General features: G+C 35.3%; 1 protein-coding gene across 2 annotated transcripts; it reads right to left on the bottom strand.

Annotated features, from left to right (window-relative positions):
- Nucleotides 1-482: 482 nt before the first annotated feature.
- Nucleotides 483-26,891, bottom strand: Cldn16 (claudin 16). Of its 2 annotated transcripts, none has more exons than XM_047564750.1 (6): nt 26,813-26,891; nt 19,926-20,136; nt 7,532-7,634; nt 3,923-4,087; nt 1,852-2,043; nt 483-1,294 (listed from the first exon to the last, which is right to left on the bottom strand). In XM_047564750.1, exons 2-6 carry the CDS (start codon nt 20,037-20,039, stop codon nt 1,161-1,163), a joined length of 708 nt encoding a protein of 235 aa, XP_047420706.1. In that variant the 5' UTR covers nt 20,040-20,136; nt 26,813-26,891; the 3' UTR covers nt 483-1,160. The 2 variants fall into 2 exon arrangements, with proteins under 2 accessions (XP_047420706.1, XP_047420705.1); XM_047564749.1 differs by lacking the exon at nt 26,813-26,891 and adding an exon at nt 23,748-23,884.
- Nucleotides 26,892-27,207: the final 316 nt, after the last annotated feature.

Genomic DNA, 27,207 nt, shown 5'->3' with positions numbered 1-27,207 from the left:
CTAAACTTTTAACAACTGTTCAATTTTAAAAACCCAAGATGAACACATTATAAATATGAATGAAATGCCAGTAGCAATCATCACTGACTTTTTAAAGTGTTTATATGATCCCATTTTCTCCAAAAAACCACTTATTTTATAAGAAAATTGATTTTTTAGTAGAGAGATGAGAACTTTCATTTATTTCAGTCTATATATTTTATTTGATTTTGTCATATATTGAATATTTTGCTTCTGAGTATTAAGGATTTGGGGGCAGTAGGCATTTGAATTGGTAAATTCCAATGTAGTTTATTAAGAAATATATTTAGATGCTCAGGGGATATAGCTCAGTTGATGGAGTACTTTCAAGCATGCACAAGGCTCTGGGTTCAATTCACAGGATCACAAAAAAAAAAAAAAAAAAAATATATATATATATATATATATATATATATATATATATATATATATATATTCCATTCCATTAGTATCTGATTGAACTCCCTGGAGCTATAATCTAATAATTTGGCATTATATAGGCAAAGTTGTACTGATAAAATAATACACTGGTCTCTTATGTTGTTAATGAGGCAGAAAGTCACCTCTGATTCCAGTATTAATTTAGCACTTGCCTTTGACATTGAGAGTATGAAGGAAGAACTTCTTATCTTTAACTCCCACTGATGGCTGGTATATGAGACGATGCTTCTTTCTGTTTTAGCTAAGTCAGAGCATGTTACACTTTGAGATACAAGCCTGAATTCAGAAAAAAACTTACTCAAATTTATCAAGTAAGTCAGATTCCCCTTGAAAATATAAAGAAGTGACCCAAAAGACAAAGCTCCTCAGAACTTCCAAAGATTAGAATCTCAATCACTTTTAAAGATTGCTTTCTATTTTATTATCACCATGTGGTCGTCTCTGGTAGCAATATAGAAATCAGGAACAAACATTTCCACATTCCAGCAACCTTATCTTAAAATATAGGGAAAGTGTATGGGGAGAGTAGAGAGAGTAATAGAAGTGATGGTAGAATCAAAACTTTTGATTAAGCTAGCTATTCATTTAGTTGAATATGAAGTGTAAATAACTGTCCCAGGATTGAGTCATACTTTTATTAACTTGAACATACTAATTAATTAGTTAAATAACACAAACACAGACTGATATGTCACACTTTACACCCTTGTGTCCACAGCATACATTTTGGCGGTCTCTGTACGGGGGGCCACATAGGACTTGGTCACAGAAACACCTGCCGTTGAATAGGGCTTCCTCAGGGAATAAGGGTAGTTTCTCTCAGGCCCAACATCTGTTCGAAAAAGAAAATACAGAGATAAAGCAGTAAGTGTAATTGGGTAAACTTTGGAAAAAGAAAAAATAATGTCATTTTATGGTTTTCTCACCCCCACACACAAAGGAACACAAATATACTTCTTAGTAGGAATCATCTAGGAATCTTATGAAAAACCCTAGGTGAAAATATGAAATTTTCATCCTGAAAGTTATTTTTAAATTTAAAATTAAGCTGAGAAATTTACTTTTTTTCTGATGAAGAAAGGAATTATCTCAGGTTTTATACTGAGATTTTCAGAAATCAAATGTGACACATCAATTTCGTCAACAATTATTTTGTTGGCTCTCAGTTCACCTCAGTATTGGAGAACATATGCTCTATATTTTTGTGTTTGACTGTGGGCAATAAGGCTTAAGTATTGCAAGTCACTTGTCATTGAACGGTTGGAATTTTTATTGGTAATAGGTAGAAGTGTAAATAAGTACTATTATAAATAAATAAGATGTGTTTCCTTTGGGTTGGGAAGGATAATAGTGCAGGCAAGGAAGTATGCTATTTTACTTCATCCTTACCTTTAAAGAGGTATAGGCAGCAGGTCAGGACGGCTCCAGCTAAAAAGCAACCCAGAGACCCAGCCATTCCAAGCCAACAGGACCAACCAAATTTATATTGGATACCAAGGAATATATTGTGTAAAATCAGAGAAGAACGTTCCACATAAACATCGACAGCATACCACACAGAGCCAATGATTCCTGGAGCACCTGAATGAAAAAGAGAATTGTAAGATAATATGGGGCATGTTGCAAGTATGTCATTAAGAGTATTCTATTTTTTCCTGAACCCATGACTGAAGCCACAACAGACACATAGTACCAAATGCCAACTGTTTTTAAAGTCATTTATTATAATGTGTTGGGGTCAAAAACAACAAACTGACAAAAATGTTGTTTTCATTTTTAAGTAAATCCTTATCTACAACCTCTGTACCATATAAGAATAAACAAACATTACTTCCTTTAAGTAAAATTTAATTCCCATAGCTTAGCCTCTCTGACAATTGTCAGGTTTGAAATGAGGCCTGTCAGGCTTCCCTCATTTTAAAGATATAAGTTATATGTTGAGGCCTAGGTGCAAGAAAGAAAGGTGGCGAGCTGTCAAAGGGTGTTTCTAGAATTTCTAAAACTTGCAGTTTTACCCCTGAGAAGACTTCTATGTCTGTTTAAATCACCATTTCGTTGAATTCATCTAGTCGACTAATGCAAATAATTTAAGAAGGATCAAATCATGAATATATAACCTAAAGTAAAGGGTGTGAACAGTCACACCTTTTCTATAATATTGTTATCTCTATGTTAATTTGGAAATATCCTTTTCAAACTTCAAAATAGATAATAGACTTTTAAAAACAGGTGTATAGCGTAGTCATTCTGAATAGTGGTATCAAAGAGTTGTCCCTGGGAATTTTATTTAGTCATACTTCAGTAATTCCTACCAGATTTTTTTTCACTGACTCATTTTTTTTTTTTTTTTAATGTAGTTTTGCCAGGCATGGTAGGGTATAGTTGTAATTTCAGAGACTAGGAGTCTGAGGCAGGAGGATCACAAGTTCAAGACCAGCCATTTCTCAGGCTTAAACATATGCAATCCTCCTGCCATGATGTCCTAGGTACCTGGGATTAAAGTCACCTGCCACTGTGCCTGGCTGAATATTCACTGTAGCAATTCAAGGCAGGTATTATTGGCCCAGCTTCACCCTGTTTTGCAGATATGGAAATGAGATGAAGGTGAAGACATATCTCAGGTATCTTTAGTTCCAAAGTCCCCACCCATTCACTACTTCACACTGCCTACTCAGGTTCTCACTTATATTTGTTTGCTGAGTTTTTGCTGCTACCATTTAAAATGGTGGTCTCTCTGTAGGGTTTGCCCTTCTGGTGTACAATCTTCCTGTAATTTGTTTCTTTCAACTGTATATCTCCTCCCAAACTGCATGAAGATCCCCCAAATACATTATGTTGTGATAGAGTACTACACTTTGAATTTGAGCACAGATCTAAGTGAAATATCAATTTCGCTGTTTCACTGAACATTATGTTTAAAAAGTATTTGACTTCCTGTTTATTATTTATGCTTGATTTATTAGCTTTCAGAACTCCATTTCTTCATCTGTTCATTAAGTAAGTTAATAATACAATCTGCTTATTTTTACATTTATGATCAAATGGGTTGGCATGTGAAAAAAATGCAATGTAGGATTTGGCACAATTCAGTTTATTGCATTAAAAAATTGGTGAGGCATAAGGAGAAGGTGGTAACTTGGAATCTAGTTTAGGATTTAACTTTAGGAATAATCACAAAAGAAATTATTTTTAAGAAATAAAGTATTATATAACTTTTTAACTGGCTAAAAAATAGTTGGGAAACTTCAGCGTACCTTAACCTGGAATATTAACAAAAGATGAACTATCTGATTCCAAAGGTAAAGAGCATAAGGCTGGTAGGTATCCCCACTATTCCTTCAGTCGAATAAAGCAAGTCACATATGACCCTAAAATGAACTGCTCCAGAACAGCACCCTTCTCCTTCACCTCAGGTCCTTGGGTGAGTATCCCTACCCCTGTTGCTGATCCCATCTAGTACCTGCTATTAGTAATGTGGTTCCAGCAACAAAGCAGATGCGCATTTTAATGTACGGCTCATCAGGGAGGAATTTCACGCAGTCAAGACCAAGGAGGAGAGTGACAAATCCAAAACCAGCTAGGATGTCTGCAGTAATCATCAACGCTCGAGTTACCACCAGCTTCACTGGATGACCAGGCATGTGGTTCCAGCAGTCAGAGGAAGGTGACATGTTAACTCAGAGAGGTACATAAAAAAACAGACAACCATATACATTGATACAAACCCAATGATAGAAGTCAGATTTGACATTTGCATAAATTTGGAAAAGAGTACCCTTAATTTTTTCATAAAATTCATAAATAGTCTGAAATTATTTCCATTATAATTTGTTATGACTTTGATTTGTTGGCATCTTAGCAGATTGCATCCTGGTACATAGTGGGGACTAAGTCAATGTTTTTCTTTTTGCTTCCTGCTCTGGAGTATTACAGTTGAATGCTGAATTGAAGGTAGACTCTCTGTTCTATGGAAGTTATCCAATAAATATTGGATGAATAAATTAATAACTGATCACCATAATTTTTCAAGTTTTCTTGAAATATTTAAAATAATTGTTAGAATTTTGCATATGATTATAGGATTAAATATTTTAAGACTTCTCTTGCTAATTCAGACTGGTGGGAGCCATGAGCAGATCTTTAGAAAGGAGAATTCATTTCTGCTATTAAATAGAAGACTATCTCTGGAAGCCAGATCACGTTCTTTTTCAGTCCTTCAGATCATGACACTTCTTGGCCCAAATCCCATATTAACCCTTTAGTTCTGCATTGTCAAATGAGTTTATTTTAAAGCTACAGTCAATAAGAATGTAGAACAGGAAAGAAAGACTCCGATAAACAGAAATGGAGCAACCTCCATCATCTTTTGGGAAAATCTCCTAAGCTCTGAATGAACTTATGCTACATTAACAGTATGTTATGCTACATTAACAGTAGGGAAGTTATATTACAAAGGGAGAGTTAATTACATGAAGTTGGAACTACAACCATGTTAGTGGCTGACAAGAGTAGTGAAATTTATTCCTTTCATGGTAGAGTAATTTTATTTTATTTTCATAGCGATCTGAGATCTCCTTGTCTTTTAAATATTTTTTCTCAATAATGAGATAAAATTAGGGCTCATTTAGTTATATGTTTCTTGCAAGAAATGCAGCCATTTTTCCTTATTTAAAATAGAAAATATCTCTATGATATATCTGAGAGAGGAAGTCAATGAATAAAATCCTCCCTTACCATAGTTGTAGGATAATGTACTATATATGTTTTTCTTATTAATATGTACAAATATACATTTGTTCTTAGAATTTAATTTGTAATATCTCAAAAGTTGGCATTATTTCAAAAAAAATAAATGCTCCAAATCTAAGGCTCATTTTTCTAGAAATTGAGGGAGAAAAAAATGTGAAACTGAATAAATTATATCTGTTGTTTTTTTCAGCATATCCTCTTTTTTATTTAAATTTGTTTTTATTTTTACAGACTGCATTTTGGTTCATTGTACACAAATGGGGTACATCTTTTCACGTCTATGGTTGTGCACGATGTAGATTCATACTATTCGGGTAATCATACATGTACATAGGGTAATGATGTCTGTCTCATTCCACCATTTTCTACCCCCGCCCCCATTTCCCTCCTCTACATAATCTAAAGTTCCTCCAAACCCTCTTGATTCCAAATGGTATGTACAAGTGGCCTCTCACTCAGTGTTCCAGGCTAAGGAGTACTTTGCAGGGACTCCTTTAATATCGTCTCACTCTGATTTCAAACCTGGGACTACTGGGGGCCAGCAGTACCATAGGGATGGGGTAGTCTGAACTCTTGCAGACACTCATGGGCTCTGGTTTCCTCTTCCCACCCTTTTCTCCACATGTAGGGTCCCTGTGGAACTCTAAGACTCCTGCCAACAGGATGGCCAATGGTCAGCCTGGTTCCGGAGGGCAGCCCCATAAGCAAATTGCTCATGCAAGTTGGTGAGGAATTTCTTTGGTATTGAGTGAGACTCGAATATCAGAATAGAGCTAATATGACAATTTTTGCATTGAGGAGCATCTTAAATTACCTTTATTAATAGGAACTCCCAAAACATCTGGGGTCACATGAACCATGGGAAGGCAGTGGGAAGAGTGTTCTAACTGTGGTTGTATGAAAATAGCAAAAACTAAAATATAAAATTTTATTTCCTCACAGGAAACATCCAGAGGTGGAGGCTTTAGGTATGTTATTCTTTTAGAATAGATTGTCATTCCTGTTGTCTTTAAATATGTGATAGAATTTTTTTAAAGGCTCAGACATGCATATCCTTATTTTTTTCATAAAATTCAAAAATAGTCTGGGTCTTCATTATTTGAAAATAATAAGTAAGAACAAAAGGAAACATGTGAGATGGAGTAGGCAAAATATTCAAAAGGAACATTAGTAAACAGTTTTTCTCTGTATAGTGGGGCTTACAGTAATTTTATTTTCTTCTTGAATAAATGTACATAGTAGATCTTCAATTTTTGAACCATTTAATCTTTTGTGTTTCTTCGTAGCTCTGGCATACACTAAGTGCCCAACATAAATTTCCATTCCTATTCATCAAATTGTGTTTCTTGTAGTAGTATGGAGAGGGTAAAAGGGAAAAATTTAAAAAGACTTTTAAACGAAAAATTAGTAAAAGGTCTTGTGCATTACATTAAAAATGTTTCAGGGACCTAACTCCTAAATAGCAGGTAAAGAGCTCTAAGTGCTTTTCCTTGGACTGAAATAGCTGTCCGGGGGGAGAAAGTCACATTCCAAGACTTGGCTTCTCATTCATCTTGAGGAAAGAAGTTGCCATGTGGCGCCATCATCCACCATTTGCTTTGAAAGGGACTAAAACCACTTTGCTTAATAACAGAACTGGTATTTCTTGGCACAGTTCAATGTCTTAAATAATGAAGAAGGATTGACAGAATCAACAATAAGATTTTGTAATTTAAGAGATATCCTTATTTATAGTAACATGGGCCTTGCTAATACCTAACTAGGATTTTAACTTGAAAGTAAGGAAGATAAAGAAACTGGCTCTAATGTGCTGCCAATAATGTGCCTGGTTCCTGCATTCTCTATGTCTCCCTTTGACTACCTACCTCCTCCTGTCTCTGCCTCTTTATCTCCACCTCTCTCTCAGCAAATCTTGATTAAAATAAATGTAAACTTCCTATTTGGAAAAAAAAATCCTAGCTGAAAGACATCTCTGAAATGTTATTCATCTAACTTGTCAATTCTAATCATAGAATCACAGCACAAAAAGAATCATTTCAATTAAAAAAGCATTTACTGCAAGCCTACTAGATATGAGGCACGGAAACAGCAGAGATAATATTTTACACTCAAGGAATTTACAAACATATGGGAAAAGACAAAATGTGCTAAAACATGTTTCAATTCACATTTCAGAAATAAAAGCATTTCTAATAGAAACATCTCCAACTGAACAGGACTTTAATCCAGAACTAGAGAAAGCAAACCAGGTAATGGATACATGAGCCCCATTTCCCATGGCATTCCTTTCTTGGCAAGCAGGACATCAAGGCATACGTACAGGGGTGCTCCGCATATATAGAGTCATACTCATCACAGGTGCGAATCCCATCAAAAGCATTTGTGACACACTCCCACCAGAGGCCTCGGCACTTTGTGCTCACCTGGATATTGGAGAAGACACCATGTGAAATGATGCAGACACACTTCACTTCCACTTCATCAGAGAGAGACCCTGGTGTTGTGTCTGAGAGCAAAGTACTGTGGTTGTGAACATGATCAGAATTTCATTTACAGCAAACAATGCATTTTGGAATATTTTCTCTTAAGTGCTGACAGTGAAAATCTTTCTGGACCAGGAAATGAATCCACTTCCTGATTGAGGGTGATGTGATGAAATAAGTCATGGCTCAGAGGGACAAAATCAGAATGAAATGTATTCAACTATCTATGACTAGTTCCATCATTGAGTCATGGTTTAACATGGAGAAAATATATTTCACTTCCCTGTGCTGACATTTGCTAATAAAAATAAATCTATACAATCATAGATGATAACTGTTCATATCTTCTGTCTATTAAGAATAAACATTTTTTTCATTATGAACACTGAGTTTTATGAAGAAAGGTGTTATAATTTTATGAGGTTCATAAATTTAAAATTAGCAAAGAAAGACAATAGATGAAAAGACACAAATAAATGACTAAAAGACCCAAGTCATTTTCCTCCCTGTTCTACTGACATATTATAAATATTTGAGCTGCAATATGTATATAAACAAACTGAGCATTAACTTCATCCAATTTGACAGCCATAAACCATTTTTAGTTGGAAATGGTGTGCAGATGACCACAAGTTCACTTAGAGCTAGAAGGTACCAGTGCTCTGAATTTTCCCATGCTTTATCAATAAGCTGTGAGTCACAGTAGACATTTTACAATTGTAAACAAGCCAACAGAAAATACTTTCAGGTATTCTTGGCAGAGCTCATGCTTATGGCACAGAGCTAACATGATTGTTTCTTCAAACTCATTTATGAATTCACGTTACTTAGGAAACTTGGAAATACTAAAGTTTAAGAATTAGCTCAGAAAATGAAAACTTAAAATTTTCCCTAAGAAAGAATAAATAGCGGAGTCAGGTGGGGAAGGACTGTGAAGGAAGGGATGTTAAATTGCTGTGGATAGGAAGGAATGGGACATAAAAAACACTTTACTTTGCAAAAGGAAATCATATTAAGGATCCCATGTACCAGGAAACTCTCAACCCAAGTTCTGCTTTGAAATTCTGTTGTGGGCCAAATCAAAATCTGCTCACAACTCCAACATGATTTTGAATGTGGTATCTCTATCATTGCTTTACTCATAAAATACTTAGAATTGGTATTATGATTATGAATTATCTATATTTTGCAGCAGCTACTATTTAAGCACATTATTTGTTCATTTATTCCTTAAAAGACCTCATGAGATATTATTATCACCTGTTTTATAAATAAGGCCTGGAGACACAGGAATAGTCGATAAAAGGAGGAAAGGCCTTACATATAGCAGTCTGTGTGTGTGTGTTCTTAAGCATCGTGCTGTATTTAAAGCTCATTTAAAAAAAGAAAACCCAAATCTGTTTCAGGCTAAAGTATTTCAGAATTGGATATTGGAAGATAACTTTGGATGAAATAAGCTCTAACTTGAATCTCATGCCCACAGCTGTTATTCTTCAAAACCTCACTTTGGCTTGCTATTTCTAAGGTTAAATCTGGAAGTAATGTTCACGATTTTATGGAAGGTTATCTGACAGGGAGAAACACAGAGTCCAAAAATCTAATGCAGAAAATCCATCTGTGAAATCTAACACATTGATTTCTAAAGAAGAATGTGAACATCTAAATTTACATATGCACAAACCTTAAATATAAAGGGACATTTTTAATAACTGTTGTAACCTTGGGCAAGATCTTACTTTTTTTTGAATTTCAATCTCCCTACCTGTGTAAGGGAGATAATTATATGGTGGTTGTAAGTATTCAAAATCTGTAAATACATACACAATGGAAATTATTTATTCCATAAAGTAAAATAGCAGTAAAATACTCAGACCTCTCAGTGACTTACACAGTGGCTGTGCTCCACCTTACAAACAATAATGAAAGTGAGAGAGGTGGATAGAACAGAATGAATGGTGTCTCTCAAAAAGATATGTCCACATCCTAATCCCTAGAACCTATGAATATGACTATTTGAAAAGAAAGATCTTTGCAGATGTAATTAAGAATTTTGAGGCAAGGAGCTCATCTAGCATTATCCAGGTAGGCTCTAAACTACTGACAACAATCCTTATAAGATACACACAGAGGAGAGACACAGACAGGAGAGAAAGAGGCATCGTGACCACAGAGGCAAATTGGAGTTGTCCAACCAAAAGCACAAGGAATGCCAACAGCCACCCGAAGCTGGAGGAAATGGGAGCAAATTCTCCCTGTGAAGCTTCAGAGACAATGTAACATTCCCAAAACCTATTCCAAACTTCTGGTCACTGAAAGTGTGAGAGACAAGAGAACGAGATTTTTTTGTTTTTGTTTTTTGTTTTTCACACTAATACACCCAGGATCATTTGTTATAGCAGCATGAAGACACCAATACAGTAGACATGGTATATACTGAACTGTTATACCATAAAAGAAATCAGATCTCTACATAGCCTACATTGTCTGAGACCCTACGGTCTCTCAGTTAATAAACACACAGGATCCTGTTTCCTAACTTAAGATACATCATGTGGACATGAAGCCATTGTTCTATAATCAGACCATTGTTCACAATTTTCTGTCTAATTCATTCACCAAAATATTAATGCTATATATAGTCATTCCTGTTATGTATGATATTATTTAGAAAATGGTCTGACATGTGTATGCACACATTCTCATTTTACACTAAGAAGACTATTTCGGTTTTGCCAAAATAATCCAGTAGTGGTGTCAGTTTCAAGGCTATTGATCATTTACCTGCAATGACCATATTTAGAAAAGCAATGAGCTCATTAGAGGAAACAAGGAATCCAATTTCATTAGGTATTAATGCTCAGGGGCACACTATTAAATTGCTTGGTATTCACACTCAGTTAAGGTACGTGAGAATAGTGGCTGTAATTAACTAAACTTCTGTGTTAATATAGCACTTACTGGAGACACCCTTAAAGGTGCCTTTGTACTCAAAATACAAGGTTAAAAGATTTTGTGTTATTTATCATATTTGGGAAAGTTCTCCTTATTGTAATGCATAGTCTTCATCTAACGTAACCTTCTGTTATAAATTCACTTATTAGGAACTCTCTAAAAGGGAAGCAAATGTTAAGTTCTTGCAAGTTTTAAGACAAGTTTCTTTAAAAGCAGACTGAAGCTTAAATTATTACACTAATCTTTCTGAATAGAGCAAAAAATGCAAAATCTTGAGTAGTAATTTTATCCCACAGCATCATTAAAAATAGAGGATATCAAACTTGAGCTTTCTTCTTATAAAATGCAATTTCAATGTACAAATAACATAAAAAACAATGCTAACATATCGGTATGATGGTGCATGCTGTAATCCCAGGGAGTCGGGAGCCTGAGGCACAAGGATGGTAAGTTCAAAACCAGCCTCAGCAACTTAGTGAGGTCCTAAGCAACTCAGTGAAACTCTGCCTCATAATATTAAAAAAGGGGGACCTGGGGATGCAATTCAGTGGTTAAGCACCCCTGATTTCAATCTCCATCACCAAAAAATAAAATAAAATGAGAAAAGAAAAATAATGCTTAAAGAATTTGTATGCTATTTCAATGAATATATGTCACTTCTGAAAGTGAGAAGTAAAGACACCAATACACCAATATGAGCACAAGTCAGTATATCCAAGGGATGACAGTGAAATCAAAGACACAAACATGAAGCCAACACATATTTCTTAATTGCTTGCAGATTGTTAAAAAGGACAACTTTTACAGGATATTCCAGATTTCCATCATCTTTTGAAAACTTGGTCATGCTGGTGGCCTGAACTACTCAGCTGCACAAAGCAATTATTAGCAAGAGTGGAGAGACTATTTGTTCCCACATAAGTGTGACTTATGTTCACGGGGCTCCCAAAGTTCCTACAGTCTGCCTCACTCACATGTGTTGGCTACCTCAGTCCTCAAGGCATTTGAATTTTCCCCTGATGCTATACACTAATAGTGACCTGTCAGACTTCTACCTAAAATTTTAGTCCCAATTCAAAGACGTCCCTTCTTCTTCAAGGCCCATGCTCTCTTTTCTTGGAATTAATCTTTTTCTACCCTGAGTTTCCATGGTAATTTCTCCATATTTATAGAACACTTTCAATATTGCATTACTTTTTGTATGTGCATTTCGGGCAGCTCTATTTTCCAAACTATACTTAATGAACACTTGTTATGTGCCAGTCAACATGCCAAGTAAATGGGATATAGCAACAACTAAGACAAATATGGCTCCTTGCTTCAAGGATCCTATAGTATAACCTTCTTGGTACATAATAGGTTCTTAACAGATGTTTGTTGAAGAATCAAAGCTATCAATATTTTTCTAAATCACATATATGCATCTTAACTTTCATTTGAACTTTGTAGAAAATGGTCACTGATATACTGTATGTACAATTTTTCCTTCACATATCCTTTTAATTTTACTAAATAAACTAGAAAATTAAATCTAGGAGCCAAAATAACAGTTACTTAGCAGAGTTTACACTGATTTGGTTTTCTTGGACCCTGTCTGATCTGCTGGCTCTGAAACGTGGTTACTAAGTACCAGGGATGAGCAGGATGTGTTTAGGAAATCACGTTCATGATGACTCTTCCCAGTTGAGTTACAGTGCCATAATTAGTTCTTTAATCCTGGGATGTCCTGTTCTGAACTCTGTAGCAGTCTCCTTTTAAGACTTCTGTATCCTGTGGAACTGGAGATCATTATGTGAAGTGCGATATGCCAGGCACAGAAAGAAAAGTGCTTCATGATTTCAAGAGGCAAGTCCCCTTTCCTTTTCTCACTCATGCGTGAAATCTAAAAAGCTGACTCCACAGAAGTTGAGAGAAGAGTGGTTACTACCAGAGGCTGGGAAAAGCAGATGGGAGGGAGGGATGAGGAAAAGTTCATCAGTGGCTACTAAGTTAGATTTCATAGCAGCAAGACATTCTGGTGTGCTATTGCACACTGGGGTGACTATAGATAACAACAATGGATCATATGCTTCAAAAATTTAGAAGAAAGGATTTTGAATATTTCACCACAAAGAACTGATAAATGTTTGAGGAGATAGACATATTCAGCCTGATTTAATCATTATACAATGTATGTATGTATCCAAACATCATATCATACCCCATTAACATGTACAATATTATGCTTTTGAACATCAGTTAAAATATTACTTAAATTTAAATAAAAACAGCTTCTGTATTCTATTTTTTTCCATTTCTCTTTTCTTATCCCTCTTGAACTATAAACAGCAACACATGATTTTGCCTGCTTTGTCTTTTATATATCTTTTCAGACACTCAAAAATACTTGGTGCTTATCTCTTCTGTAGTTACATAGGAGATTTTATGCACACACACACACACACACACACATATATATATATATATAATTATAAATGATAGACTTAGTGAATATTTATTTTTGGTTGATTGCTATCAAACAAAATTTTTCTTCATCAAAACGCATTTCATTATACATGTATATAGATAAATAATACATATGCTAAAAACAAATGTAATGAGTCATTAAGATATAGTATTTTAAAAACTACCTTACTTGTGACTACTTATGGTACTTGGAATTTTTATACAACTTTACTCTCCTTTTATTAATATATTTTGACATTTAAGATGTAACTGGCCTTTCAGTACTGACTTAACTATACTTATTAAGATGAAAAGTTTTAATATTATTTGTATAAATAATGTTTTACCACTAAAAATGGAAATATCTCTAATTTTAATATAAAATAAATTTGAACTTTTAAGCCAGGATTCTGAAATTTTTATTTTCACATTTTATTTTATAGCTTTTACTATCCCATGGTGCAAAATAACTTAAGAAGACTTATTTAGACTGAGGGAATCAAGACTAAAATAATCATGATAGATACTGTCTTATATTTATAAGATATGAAAGAAAGTCAAGAGTTTATTGTCAAGAATATGTTTGTGTTAGTTATGCTTGGATTTTGTGGAATGCTGGCTAAAGGCATAAATGATAAGGCAGAGGATAATTGAAACTTAACTTGCAAAATATAATTTTTGTAGTCTTTGAGGTTGAATGACCTGATTTACATATCTGGATTATCTGAATACTTCAATTTTATTTATTTATTTGATTTATTTAAGTTGTATACATCAAAATGCTTGGTATGGCATCACAACTTGCAATAATAACTTCCAAGTGACAGAGAGCATAGTTTATGTTGAGTAAATGATCACAGAATATTAATTTCCTTTTCCTTTCCTTTTTAAAGTTTTTTTTTTCTCTCTCAAAATCACCAAGTAGAAGAACATTATTATCTAGATAGAATACACTGTTCACTAACCTTATCAGACACCTCAGGGGATTATATTTTTATTCCTATCTTATTAAAAAAGATGAGCCAAATACATATATTGAAAAAAATAGATTGTAGCAATATATAAGATCTTGTTCTTTTTTCTTAAAGTGGTTGTTTCTCTACAGAGATACTTGTAATTCAGAATTTAATGTAAGATTTCCAAAGATCATCTCGTATTATATTTTATTCTTTTATTCATTTTTTCAGTAATATGACAAGTCTCAATTGTTTCAGTAATTCATAGGCACAAACACACTATGAACTTCTATAAGGTGGACATCAGTATTAGGTGCTGTAGGAAATCATGAGCTGAGTAAGAAAATATTTGCGGTCTCCAACATCTGCTGGAAAAGTTTGAAATCAGTTGGAAAGTAAAACTAGTATATATATATAATCAGAGCACATACTAGGTATAATAATTTTAATATGTAATTTATGTCTAAAAGAATTATAACATCATTAATGCAAATAGAAATCCCAGGAGAGAACCTGATTATGAGGGTAAAATAAAATCCAATGTGATCAACCTTCTTTTGAAGTAATAAAATTTTAATCATAGTAGTATCTGGTGTATAACAGTTTCACAGAAAATAATTAGCAAAAAATAAACTAAAAAGGGAATCATCTTGTACAAACACTTTTTCTTTCTGATGACAGAGAAACCAGGAACTTTGTGAAGGAAGTATTTTTCTATTTCAGGGTAAATTATTAATAATTACATGCCTTATAATATGGTTAGCATATTAATAATAATTCTTTATTCCCATTGTTATATGTGAATATTTGATTGACAATCATTGCTATTGGACTCTATGATCTGTAGTATTACCCTGGTTAGATAATAAAGAAACTGCTAAAAATGTCAAGATGGGCACAGAATTTCTTCAAGAGGACCAATAGGAAAAATAGGACTAGAACTTAAATCTCATCTTTCTCTGTTCAGTGAATATTGTACAAAATGTCATCTCCTCCTCCAGAACAAAAACAAAACAACAAACTGCAAATCAATCATAATATGGCCCACGTGTATTGGTTAATTGTATTTTCCTGGTGCTGTGATAAATGCTTTAGATACACAAGCTTCCTTAATCCTCATGAGCAATTTATTATGTGTATTATTATTTTCCCTTTACAGAAGAGGAAATCTGGTTTGCAGCAATTTAAAAATCAGAGTATTACCTGGAAAGGTGGGATTTAACCTCAGTTCCCACTGATGTCATGTCTAACCCTGCATTCTTACCCACTTTAAAGAACTGTGTTCCTCAAGCCCAGGTGTTCACCAACAGATGAATAGATAAAGAAAATGTAGTATATATATCACAATGAAGTTTCATTCAACTATAAAGAAAAATAAAATTATGACATTTGCAGAAAAATGGATGGAACTAGAAAGCATCAAGTTAAGGGAATTAAGTCGAGAAGGTTAAGGGTTGTGTTTTCTTGTATATGTGGAAGTTAGAGAGAATAACGGAAAACCAAGGTGGAGGTAGATCTCCTAAAAACCAAGGGGAGATCAATAGAGAAACAGGACCAAGGGATGGAAGGTAGGCAGGGAGTGGGGAAGTGATATTGGCCAAATTACACTGCTATATTGTGTTTGTGTACAAGTATGTAATAACAAATCCCATCAATATGTACAATATGTACAATATGTATATGTAGGAAAAAAATCACATACAGAAAAAAAAAGAATTGTGTTCCTGTCTCCAAGTGTTATATGATAAACTTTGCCAGAAAAAAGTGGACAGGATCCAGGAATATTTCTCATGATGATTTTGGTATTGCAACCAATTTCCCCCACTTATGCTATAGTGAGTGATTCGACCACCCTTCCATTGTCCCCAAGTGGTAAGGTGGATTCAACATTGAAACCTCACTATTTATCAACTCTTTCCACATGCTGTCAATTTTCAATCTCACCAATTTGAGCACTCTAGAGTTTCTCATATCTTTACCTATCTTTTAGTGCCCGTGGCCACTATAGTTCAGACCATCTTTGTTTTCCTCCTGGTCTGTGGCAAAAGTTTCCTAAATAGTCTCCTCATATTTCACTTTTCTCCTTCTAATCATTTCTCACAAGTAAAAGTATGATTGGGGTCTCTAAAATACACCTACATGTTTGCTTACAGTGAAACACCCTTGTCTGTGGAATAAGATCTATATTTTACGTGATACATACAGTCCTTGATGACCCAGACCCTGTATTTTCCTTTCCACATTAGAAACCTTACCATTCTGAAATATGTACAATCACAAACATACAGTGCTTTTGTTTCTGGATCTCTGTGCATACAGTTTGTTTTGATTAGAACACCCTCTACTTCTCCTGGCACATTCCCTTGGTTTTCAAGTCCTAGTTTAGATATTTTTTCTTCTGAGCAGAGTTCACTGATATTTCAAGACCAAGTGAGTGAGTTGTCCACTCAGGGTTGTTCATTATCGCAGGACTTGCCACACCATGCTGTAAATATCCGTTCACCTGTCTTTGTCCTTCACTACACTGGGTGTAACCTAAGGATGTTCCAAGTCCCATAATTTCGTCCCTGTTACAGCGCCAATTATGTGGCAGAAGTTAATGAGTATTTGTGGAATGAGAGACTGTAGAGAGTGGTAGAGAAAGGGAGGATTAAGAGATAGAGGAGAAAGGGATAGAAGGATAACATAAAGGAGAAGGAGAGAATGAGGAATGGAAAGTGGAAGGAAGGAGAAAGGGTAAAGGAAAGAAGAGGAAGAGGTTAAAGGAAGAGGAAGAAAGGAAAGAAGAAAGGGAGGAAGGAAAAAAAATTTAAAGGGCAGAAATGAGGAAGAAAAAAAAATGATTGGAGAAAGGGTGTGAGGAGCAAGAGCAAAACAGAATATTCCCATTAGGCTCTTAAAGGAAGTGTCTAGGAAGTTCTGGAACCAGTTGTCCAGTGACTGGCCATCTCTCTGGGGTTGCAGACAGAGTTGGGGAGTCCTGATGTTAAAGACAGTAAAGACCAAAGGGAACCCTAGGAACTACTGAGTTTAACTTTACAATTAAGTAAAACGAGCAGCAGTGAACTGCACACAGGAGCTGCAGAGAAGAGCTCATCACAGCAGAAGGCAGTTAATGCAGGTTAAGATGTGAACACAGTTTTGAAAAATCTCAGGCACAAGTTCTCTTCACCACATTGGTCTTTCCAGAAACAGAATTGAATCAAGAACTGTAAGAGCAGAATATTACTTAGGGCCTTGGATCCCTGATTTAGAGCTGTGCACAGCATACTCCTGGGTGCTTTTTTTTTTTTTTTTTAATTGTTCTAACATTTAATACAAAGAACTTCACTCTTCAAGGTAGGTATACTGTAGTAAGACCAAAGAATATTTCAGCTCTTTCTGCTCCTTTCTTCATGTTACTCATCTTAATCCCCTAACGAGCCTTCAGCTTTTCCTCACTCGGTATTTTTGCCACATTGTCCTCTCATCTAGAAGGCCCCTGCTGCCATTTCTACCTTTTGAAATCCTTTGCATCTTTGGGAGCCCTTGCTCAAAATCTCTTCTTTGAGACCCTAATAGGAAATAACGCACTATCATATCTATTCCAGTAGTACTTTGTTCATTTCTTTCTCAAAATATGAATTAACTTATGTCTTTTATTATAGTTCAATGTCCTTTTTTTCTACCTTCAATGTACACTGCGGGAAGGCAGGACCCCATTCTTGCTTTTCTTTGCCTTCCCTAGTAGGATTAGCCCAGTAACTTTCATATGACATATGCTTTATATATTTGTAAGTTGATTTGAACCATAAAACCCATTTTCTAACTCTCATGCTTATATCATCTTAAAATATTCACAAAACTATAAATCTCTAATACTTCTCTTCACATTGTCATGGGTATGCTTCTTTTCTTCCTTAACATTTTTATTGTGTTCACTTTTGTCTAACAGTTGCCTAAAGTGAGCTGTTAGTATGGACCAACTGTGCTATATAAAGGAGAGAGAGTGGTGTAATTGAGTCAGTAAGAATCAAAACTTTCCAATTTGTGGGTAAAATGATGATTTTGTATCCTGGCCCATTGAAGGAATAGTTATTATGACAGATTCCTTCAAAAATATTGACAAGAGATTATTGAAAGAGAAGGGGGCATCCCTTGGAACAGAGTTCTTCTTTTCATATGGAGACATTTTTATCTTTCATTATGGTAAGAGAGAGCTATGAAATACTCACTAACTCTTGTCCAAGTTTAGTGAGGATTTACTTGAGGTGAATGACCTGGACTGCTTATTTTATTCATTTTAATTAGGTGTGTTCTTGTACAAGGAAGATGATAAATTGGTTGGATGTACTGAAATGAAAGGAAGAAGGCCTTTAAAAGCCAGGACTTCTGATCTTTCTCTGACAAGTCTTGACTCTTATCCTTCCTGGAACTCTATTTCTTAATAAGTAAAGTTAGAAATTCTGTCACCTTAAGCAGAAAGTCTTTCAAATTGTTTCATAAAATACTTTATGTCTTCGAATGTGATTTTGTGTATTTTAAAATCATTTTGTAAAATATCGTAAGTATGCTCAAGTCCAGCGTATTTCTCTATTGATCACTTCCTATTGGCACTCTGGATAATAGCAAACTAATGGCAGCAGAATGTTTTATCTGCACTTTTCCCCAAGTACTGTATAAAGGCCTTTTATTTTTCATTTGCTGCCAGGTAAAATATATCACTGGACTTGCTTTAAAAGAGACATCCTTTATGGTAGTTCAATTCTATCACCATTTTTAGAAATATAATTTTCAAGCACTAGAATTATTTATAACACCACTGGTTTTGAAATGTCATGTAGATGTCAGAGGAAAATTAAAAGCAAGAACAAATAAACAGCAAAAATAATGCATGCCCAAATCGAAAGATAATTACTTTCCATTTCTAACTCCAACTTGAGAGTCTAATAAATAAAATTAGAAGAAAAAAACATACAAACTTGTTCTCTAGTATCTTTCCTAAATTTTGTAGAGGTGACAGTACAGCATTTGTTAGAATAAATTGTTCCCTTCAGGATGTACATAAAAGGGCAAATTGTGTCGCTGTAGATTCTTTGAGTTCCTGATACATCGTTTATTTTTCTTACCCACACTTTCCTAAAGCTTACTAATGAATAGCTGCTGATGCCAAAGATTAGGCTTTTGCTCAGTTCTACCATTCTCAGATTCCTATGGCCATAGGGAATACTTTTGAACTTCAAATAATACTTTTTTTTAGCTTCTTCAGTGAGAAAAAATAAAATCCTCAAATGTGAACTTACTCATCTCTTGCACAACAGTCAGTTCTCATTTTTAAGAAATGATGTTTTCTAAGTCCCCTGTGAAAAACTCTCCTTCAGAATGTTTTATGCTGCTTGGAAATTCATTAAAATAACATTTTCCTATTGTCTACAAATTGGGTAGGTTTTATATGCCTTGAGTTGGATTACTTGATATCTTAGATTATTAGCACTTTAGAAAATCTATCAAGTTCTCTTAATGCTGTCATCAAAACTAACAAAAAGGCTGTTACTAGAGCATTGTTCAGTTTGGTGTATGTAGCAGTGGAAGAGGTGAATTTCTGGAGGACTCTGTCAGGAATTATGGAATTATACTTTATTGAATTTCACCTTATGAAAAATAGGGATTATGTAGTTACTTCATCTGTAAAATGGGATGACGGCTATTTCTAACTTGAAGATTAGTGTGAGGATTAAATGAGCTACTAGTGTAAAGATTTAATAAGTCAGAATGCAGCCCAAGGTGGTTATCTTTGCTATTATTAATCCTAGGCAGCGTACTGAGGTTACATATGGTAAAGGGTCTGGGAGGAAATATAGAGTGGGGGGTCAAAAAAAAAACGGTGCAGACTTCTTACCTCCAGGGAGTCATCAGCATTCACCATCCAACAGTCTGTCCAGGTGGCCACAATCAAAAACCCAGTGGAGAAAAAGGCAAAGAAACAGGCGACGTACTGAAGAAGATCCTTCATGGTGGTGAATAGCCTGTGCAGAAGGGACACATGGGCAGGTGCCAGCTCTGGGCCTACTCAGGCAGCTGGAATGCTATTGGCCTTCTGCTTCTGGTACCTGCAGAGGAGAAAATGCAGGTCTTTTACTTTTCTTCACACCCCACTGCAGGTGCCTTAAGTTTCAGTAAGAATAATACAAACAGGCTATAACCGACAGAGGGGTCCTGGAGGGCATTAGCCGGAGCAACTGGCCTCCAATCACAAGCCAGGTCAGAAAAAGGACTGTGTACATTTTGGGAGAGGGAGAGAGGGAGCCTGGTAACATTCCTGCCCAGACTGCGATGATGCAAAATGATGATCACCAGAGGCCTGTTCCAGTACCAAGATGGAGGAAAGGAGGCAAGTCCCACCCCATGCTGGAGCCTGTAAACTGATCTTTCTCAGGACCTTCAGGGAATGTGAGTTATTCTCCTCCCCCTCAGAAGAAGGCTGCACAGGTGACCAAGTGCTATTTTATGGTTAGGACTATTTTAATATTCGCTGACTCCCTTAGACAGGACACAGGTGAAATTATGCTAAACAAGTGCTTGCTCAAGGGAGTTTGCATTCCAAAGTGTTGGACAGAAAAGCCCCATGAAAGATTTCTAGCACCCAGGTAACAAGGGAAGAAATGATCCTAACCTTTTAGCATCAGAAACTGGGAACAAAATGTGCATATAAAACACTTAAATTTTCAGTTCTCATATAATATTTATGCATATTTATGGGGTACAGTGTGAGTTATTTCCAGATGTTTTGTCAATTAAAGGGAACAAAAAGCACACACATGTGAAAGAAACAAAACAGAAAGTAAAATGAAACATAAAACAATTTTTTTTCAAAATACAATCAATCTACAGAAAACAAAATGCAAAATGTTTTATGATGCTTCCTTAATAACAAAATATGCTCTTCATAAGGTGTATGTGTGCATGTGTGTGTGTGTGTGTGTGTGTGTGTGTGTGTATTTTCAATGGTTTATTGTTGTCTTGATTTTCAACCCTATTAGTGAAGTATTTCTAAAAGACTTGTAGACATGATATAATTTAATCTTCCTAAGCATCTTATGAAGAAGGTATTAATCCTTCCATTTTACAGAAACTGCATCCCCAAAGCTCTCTGTCTATAAAGCTTCAGAGCAACTATTTTACTCCCAGAGCTGTCTGGATTAAAGTGTTCATTTATAAATTATTACAGTCATTTCAGAAAACAGTATGAGCTTCCTCAAAAAACTAAAAATAGAACTATATATTCCAGTGACTCAAAACCGGGTATATTTCCAGGGGAAATTAAATCAGTATGTTGAAGAGGTATCTACACTCTCTTATCTATTAGGGCTGTACTCACCAGAGCCAAGAAATGGAAACACATGTCTGCCAGCTGATGAATGGATAAGATGTAGTGCTTGTACACAAAGAAATACTAGTCTGCCGTAAAATCACAAAATCTTGTCATTTGCAGCAACATGGACAAAACCAGAGACCATTGTGTTAAGTGAAATAAACTGAAGACAAGTACCCCATGATCTCACTCACATGTTTTAATGGAATCTAAAAGAGGTTGATCTTGAAGAAGTATAAAGTAGAATGGTGGTTACTAGGGACTGGGAGATGTAGAAGAGGGTTAGGGAGAGTTTTGATAATAAGTACAAACTTACAGATGGTAGGAAGAAGTTCTAGTATTTGGTTGCACAATAGGGTGGCTATAGTTGACAATATATTATGTATTTCCAAAGAGCTAGCAGAGAGGGTTTTGAATATTCCTTTGATGTGATGACGTTTAAAATGACCACTACTTTTCCTCTTTGTGGTTTAATATATAATGCTGTTGTACTATGTGTGTCTTTGTTGATTTTTATTAATTCTATTCTTTCATCAAATGTATTTGACTTTTCTCTCATTCAGGCTTTCGCTCACTTTCCATATCTTTTTGAGGTTAATAATTTGTTTGATAAGCAGAATTGTGGTAAAGTTACTCTTTGAAAGGTTAGGGAATAAATTCTGATTTAGAAATACTGAAAAATATCAGGCTTTTTTTCCTCTCTCAAATATCTTAGTCAAATCATATATTTAAAATCTGTTCTTATATTAATTGAGGTCACAAAATAAGGCATCATCATATTCAGTGTTTATAAATGAAAGTTATGTGTTTTTAAAAAATCAGTAGCAGAAAAAACTCTTTTATTTTATAATACTCATTAAAAGATTATCTAGCAAATTTTAAAAAAGAAAAATATCTGATAATAATAGCTAAGTGGTAAATGTTATCATGGTCAAGAATTTCCTATATTATTACATTTTCCCCATGGACTAATGTTGAAAAATGTGTCTAATGAAAAGGAAAAAAAATAAATAAACTGTTTGTATTAGGAAAAATTGTTTCTCTTAAAACAAGGTTTTGATAATGGAAGAAGCAACTGGAGTTTTACCTACACTCAAGTGGGTAGACTTATATGGGTATAAAAACCACTAGTGATTTTAAAATACTTAAAAGATCACATATTATCATTTATTTTCATCAGTTAGACTTCACTATACTGAAATGACATTTTGAGTCATAATACTAAAATTCATATTTCATATGGTTCTTAGTGTAAGAGAAAACAAGGAAGGGGGAGAGAATTAAAGGAAGAAAAAGAAGGAAGGACAGAGGAAAGGCTTCCACAGAGGTCATTATTCTAAAAAGAATCAGTGGCTGAGATAATTATTTTAGTAACAACTCACAAAGGAATTACCTTTTATTCACTACTTAATGGTTTGGTTATAGTGCTTAAACTAAGAGACTAAAAAGCTAAAATCAGTATTGATTTTTAAAAATCCTCAAGAATATACTAAAATAATAAACTTTTGTGACTAATATTTGTTATTTCCAACTTTAATTCGTTTTATTCGTGTGACACAATTTAAAATTAAATGTAAAATCTAGATTAAAAGCTATATATAGGAGACTAATAATTGTCATAAATAAGGATATAAATGTTAACAGCAGTGATCACTAATTTTTGAGGTGCATTACAGATGCCTTTTTAAAAAATTTTTTTAGTGTCAATGGACCTTTATTTTATTTACTTATTTATTTATTTGTTTATATGTGATGCTGAGAATCAAACCCAGGGTTTCACACATGCCAGGCAAGAGCTCTACCACTGAGGCACAACTCCAGCCCCTACAGATGCCATTTTTAGAGCTTTTTTTTTTTTGCGGTGCTGGGAATCGAACCCAGGGCCTTGTGCTTGCACGGCAAGCACTCTACCACCTGAGCTATCTCCCCAGCCCTAGTGCATTTTATTTATACATAATAGTGAGATTCCTTTGGACATATGAGTATAAAATAGTTTTCTCTCTTTCCATCCCCAGTGCTATCCTTCTCTCTCCCCTCCTCCTGATCCCCTTCCTGTACTCTATTGTTCTTTCATTTATGTATTTTAATTGGTGCATTATAATTATATATAAAATTGGAATTCATTGTGATACATTCCTACATGCACATAGCATAATTTGGTCAACTTTATTCACCTGTTCTTCCCCTTTCCCTCTTTCCTCCTTTCCCCTTGGTCCCCTGCTTCTCCTCTAATGCTCTTCCTTCTATTTTTGCTAGATCCCTTTTCTTACTCCTTTTTTCTCTCTAACTTTGTCATATGAAAGAAAACATTAGACTCTTGACTAGCTGAGTCTGGTTTATTTCACTTACCATGATTTTCTCCTGTTCAATCTTATTAACAAGTGACATGGTTTCATTCTTCTTTTTGGCGGAATAGAACTCCATTGTGTATAAATTGCACGATTTCTTTTATCCATTCGTCTATTGATAGGGCCACTTAGGCTGGTTCCATGACAAGCTATTGTGGACTGTGCTGCTGTAAACATTTGTATGTATGTATCATTGTAGTATGCTGATTTGAGTTCTTTTGGATAAAAAAAAAAAAAAGATAAAGAAGTTTCTTTTAATTTTTTTTTTTTTAATTTGCATTGCTGGGGGACAAACTCAAGGACTTACACATGCTAGGTAAGCTCTCTACTACTGTGCTACATCCCCAGACTAACATACCTTTTGTTTTATTTTACTTAAGAGTTGGGAAAAAATCATTCTTAGTTTTTTAAGTGCTCATTCAAAGAATGTAATCACCTATGAAAGGCATCTATGACACACACATGGTGTTCGATGAGTCACAAGTAAATCTTTCCTTATGCCCTAAAATTTGAAATGTTCATGCTCTATTGATCTGATGGAGCAAACCAGTTCCAAAAACACATGCCCATTACAGGAAAGTCCTGGATTTGGCTGCTAAGCACCCCAGGGCAGAGGTTCTTAAGCTTGAGTGAACACTGGAATCTCCAAAGCCACTTGTTATAAATACAGACCAGGGAGTTCCAGACCCAGAGATTTGGATTCAGGAAATTGGGAGTGGTGGCCAGGATTTCATGTTTTACATATACTTGGTATAAACTTCTTCTGAGATAGATGATCATGTTTGAGACTAGTTCAGAGAAAGAAACAAAAAAACAACAGAAAAATCAGCTACTACTTTTCAGTTATATACTGTAGATCACAAATAAAACTGTAGGAAAGGTGATATCAGAATTGCAATTAAATATCAACATTTCTTCTATTACCAATAGCAGGTCACAGAAACAAGTATCAGAGCCTAATTGAGAGAAGTAATGAAGGGGAAAAAGCCCTGAGCATTCTCTCATGCAAACACACACACACACACACGTGTGTGTGTATTTCTGGAATTTAGAGATTCTTCCACAAGAAAGGTCTAGACTACAGTTTACATATAGTATTCTCAGCATTTACTAGACATTGTTTGTGGTTGGAAGTGGGTGATTATTGAGAAGACAACAGAACAGCTCCTGAAATGAATGTAACTGCTTTTAGACAATAATACAAGATGGCCATACTTAAATGTTAATTTCTGTGGGTGAAGATAAAATATTAAAGAAGATGTCAGAGTGAAGCCATGCAAACTGACAGACTAGCAAAGACATATGGGTGGGAAATGAGTACTTGTAAGGAAAAGGCAATGTGCGGGGAACTGTAAAGCTGAAGGGTGCCAATGCAGAATAAATCACTCACTCTTCTGTCTGGAAAAATCTCTGCTGCCTCTGCTATGTTCTAGATTTCAATATTTAGTTTTATCAACTCAATCACAGATTAGTTCCTTTTTATACAGCACACATTTATGGGTGGCCTACTCTGTATACTATTCTAGGCCCTGAGGACACCGAGAAAATAAAAGGTGGAAGGCCTAGAACTCATCCTTAAGTTTACTCTCCAGTGAGTGGACCAGAGCTAGGCACCGAGAGGAGGTGAAGAACTCCATCCACCATAGCACCACTCCCAATCAGTACATTGCCACATTCATTGGAAATATGCAGAGATTCTCAACTTGTTATAAACACAGAGTACAATTATCACTATGTGTGTGGCTCAATAGGGTTTACAAAATATTTACAAATGCACAATCTCTTCTAAGCTTCATGAAGACAGAAGTCTTTGTTTGGTTCACCAGTGCATCCCACGTGCTTAAAATTCTGCCTGGCACATGGTATGCTCTCAAAAGACACATATTAAATTTAACTTGATCCTCATAGTTCCCACATTTGACAGAAGAAGAAGCATATTGGGTTCTCTCTGACACATCCAGAGTCCCCACATGCATCTTAGGTTGGCAGAAATGGCATGATAATCTTTGCAACTTCAGAGCTGTATGTTCTGCAAGATCCTTAAAACAAGTGTTTCAGTTAATTCACTGAGTTTCCACTCTCCCAGTGTTTGCAGGCCTCCTGGCTGAGGTGTTAGAGCCACCTGTTGATCTGGTGAGTGAAGCCCTCAGCCTACCACCTTGGCTGTTAGTTAGTCTGTGAAAGGAAGTCATTGTAGAACTAGAAATGCTGCAATTGTCCTTTTGGTCTGCAGGTGGAAGCAGCCTTGCATTTTCAGTTGAGAAAAACAGCAAGATATTTTTGTGTTAAATCTGTTGTTCCTGCTAGTCTCACAAAATGTTCCTTCTATATTCATTATGATAATGTAAGTTCTTAGAGTAAACTAACTTATATCCCATCTTATGAATAATCTTCTCTCTCCTTTGAAATGCCCACTGATCATTGGTAAACTCTGCACAGGAAAATCAGTTGCTATTGTCAAAGTCCATACTGGCTATAACTAATGGCAAAATAAATCATTGGTTAAAAGCTTGGACCTCAGTCAAACAGATCTGAGTTCAAACTAAGCCTATTAATATCTGTCAGATCTTGAACAAGCTTCTTGACATTCCTGAGGTTGCTTCCTTGTTGATAAAGTGGGAATTATGAACTTTGTCTCATAAAATGATGGTGAAAAATAACTAACATTTGTAAAAGTTTAATACAGTTCATAAAACATAAAAAAAATCAATAAATTATAGCTCTTATGATTTTTATATCACAGCCTTGCTCTTTTACATGTGTGGCACAAACACACATACACACACACACACACATTTGCATAGGTATTTGTGTATATGCATCTCTACCTGTATTTATTTAAAACATATTAGATACAGCTGCATTCCAGCTATGTAGGTCTCTATACTCTTTTGCAGGCTAATCCCCTTAATAGCCTCTCCTCCATCCTGTGAGCCTCTGAGCAACACACCTACTGTAAAGTTTGCCCATTAGATTTCTTAGGCCAGAGATGTACCGTAGTTCACTATGTCTCTCCAGACCCAGTGGACAAATACAAGGCTTAAAGTGAGGTACAAGAATCCCTACCTCCTCCTCCATGGAGACAGGGAAATGGTGGTCCATATATACCATACAACTCTATCTAAAGATTCTCTCCCAATCTTCAATGCCTTTCTTGGAGTTTACTTGTTTTCTGGGGAGTGAGGGTGGAGATTGACTGGTCCACTACATTTCACAAGACTGGTTCTACCTGATTGTAGGTCTCTCATTTTGTTTTGGAATGTGGAATTTATTATCTGGTGGCATCAGTCAAAACTGGAGTGAAAATGCTTTCCATTGAACACCTTATTACCTGAATTTACAGAGTATTAGATTGGAATTCTAGTGTTCATTCTGGACAGCCTACTCCTGGATTTGTTTACTCCTGGGTATTGGCATGTAAGAAAACTGTAGCCCATCCAGAGGAAAAGGTTTCAGTTAGT

Source organism: Sciurus carolinensis, chromosome 9 (genome assembly GCF_902686445.1).
Source record: "Sciurus carolinensis chromosome 9, mSciCar1.2, whole genome shotgun sequence".
Taxonomy (NCBI): Eukaryota; Metazoa; Chordata; class Mammalia; order Rodentia; family Sciuridae; genus Sciurus; species Sciurus carolinensis.
The sequence above is the reverse complement of the archived record's forward strand: the minus strand, read 5'-3'. Positions and strand labels throughout refer to the sequence as shown.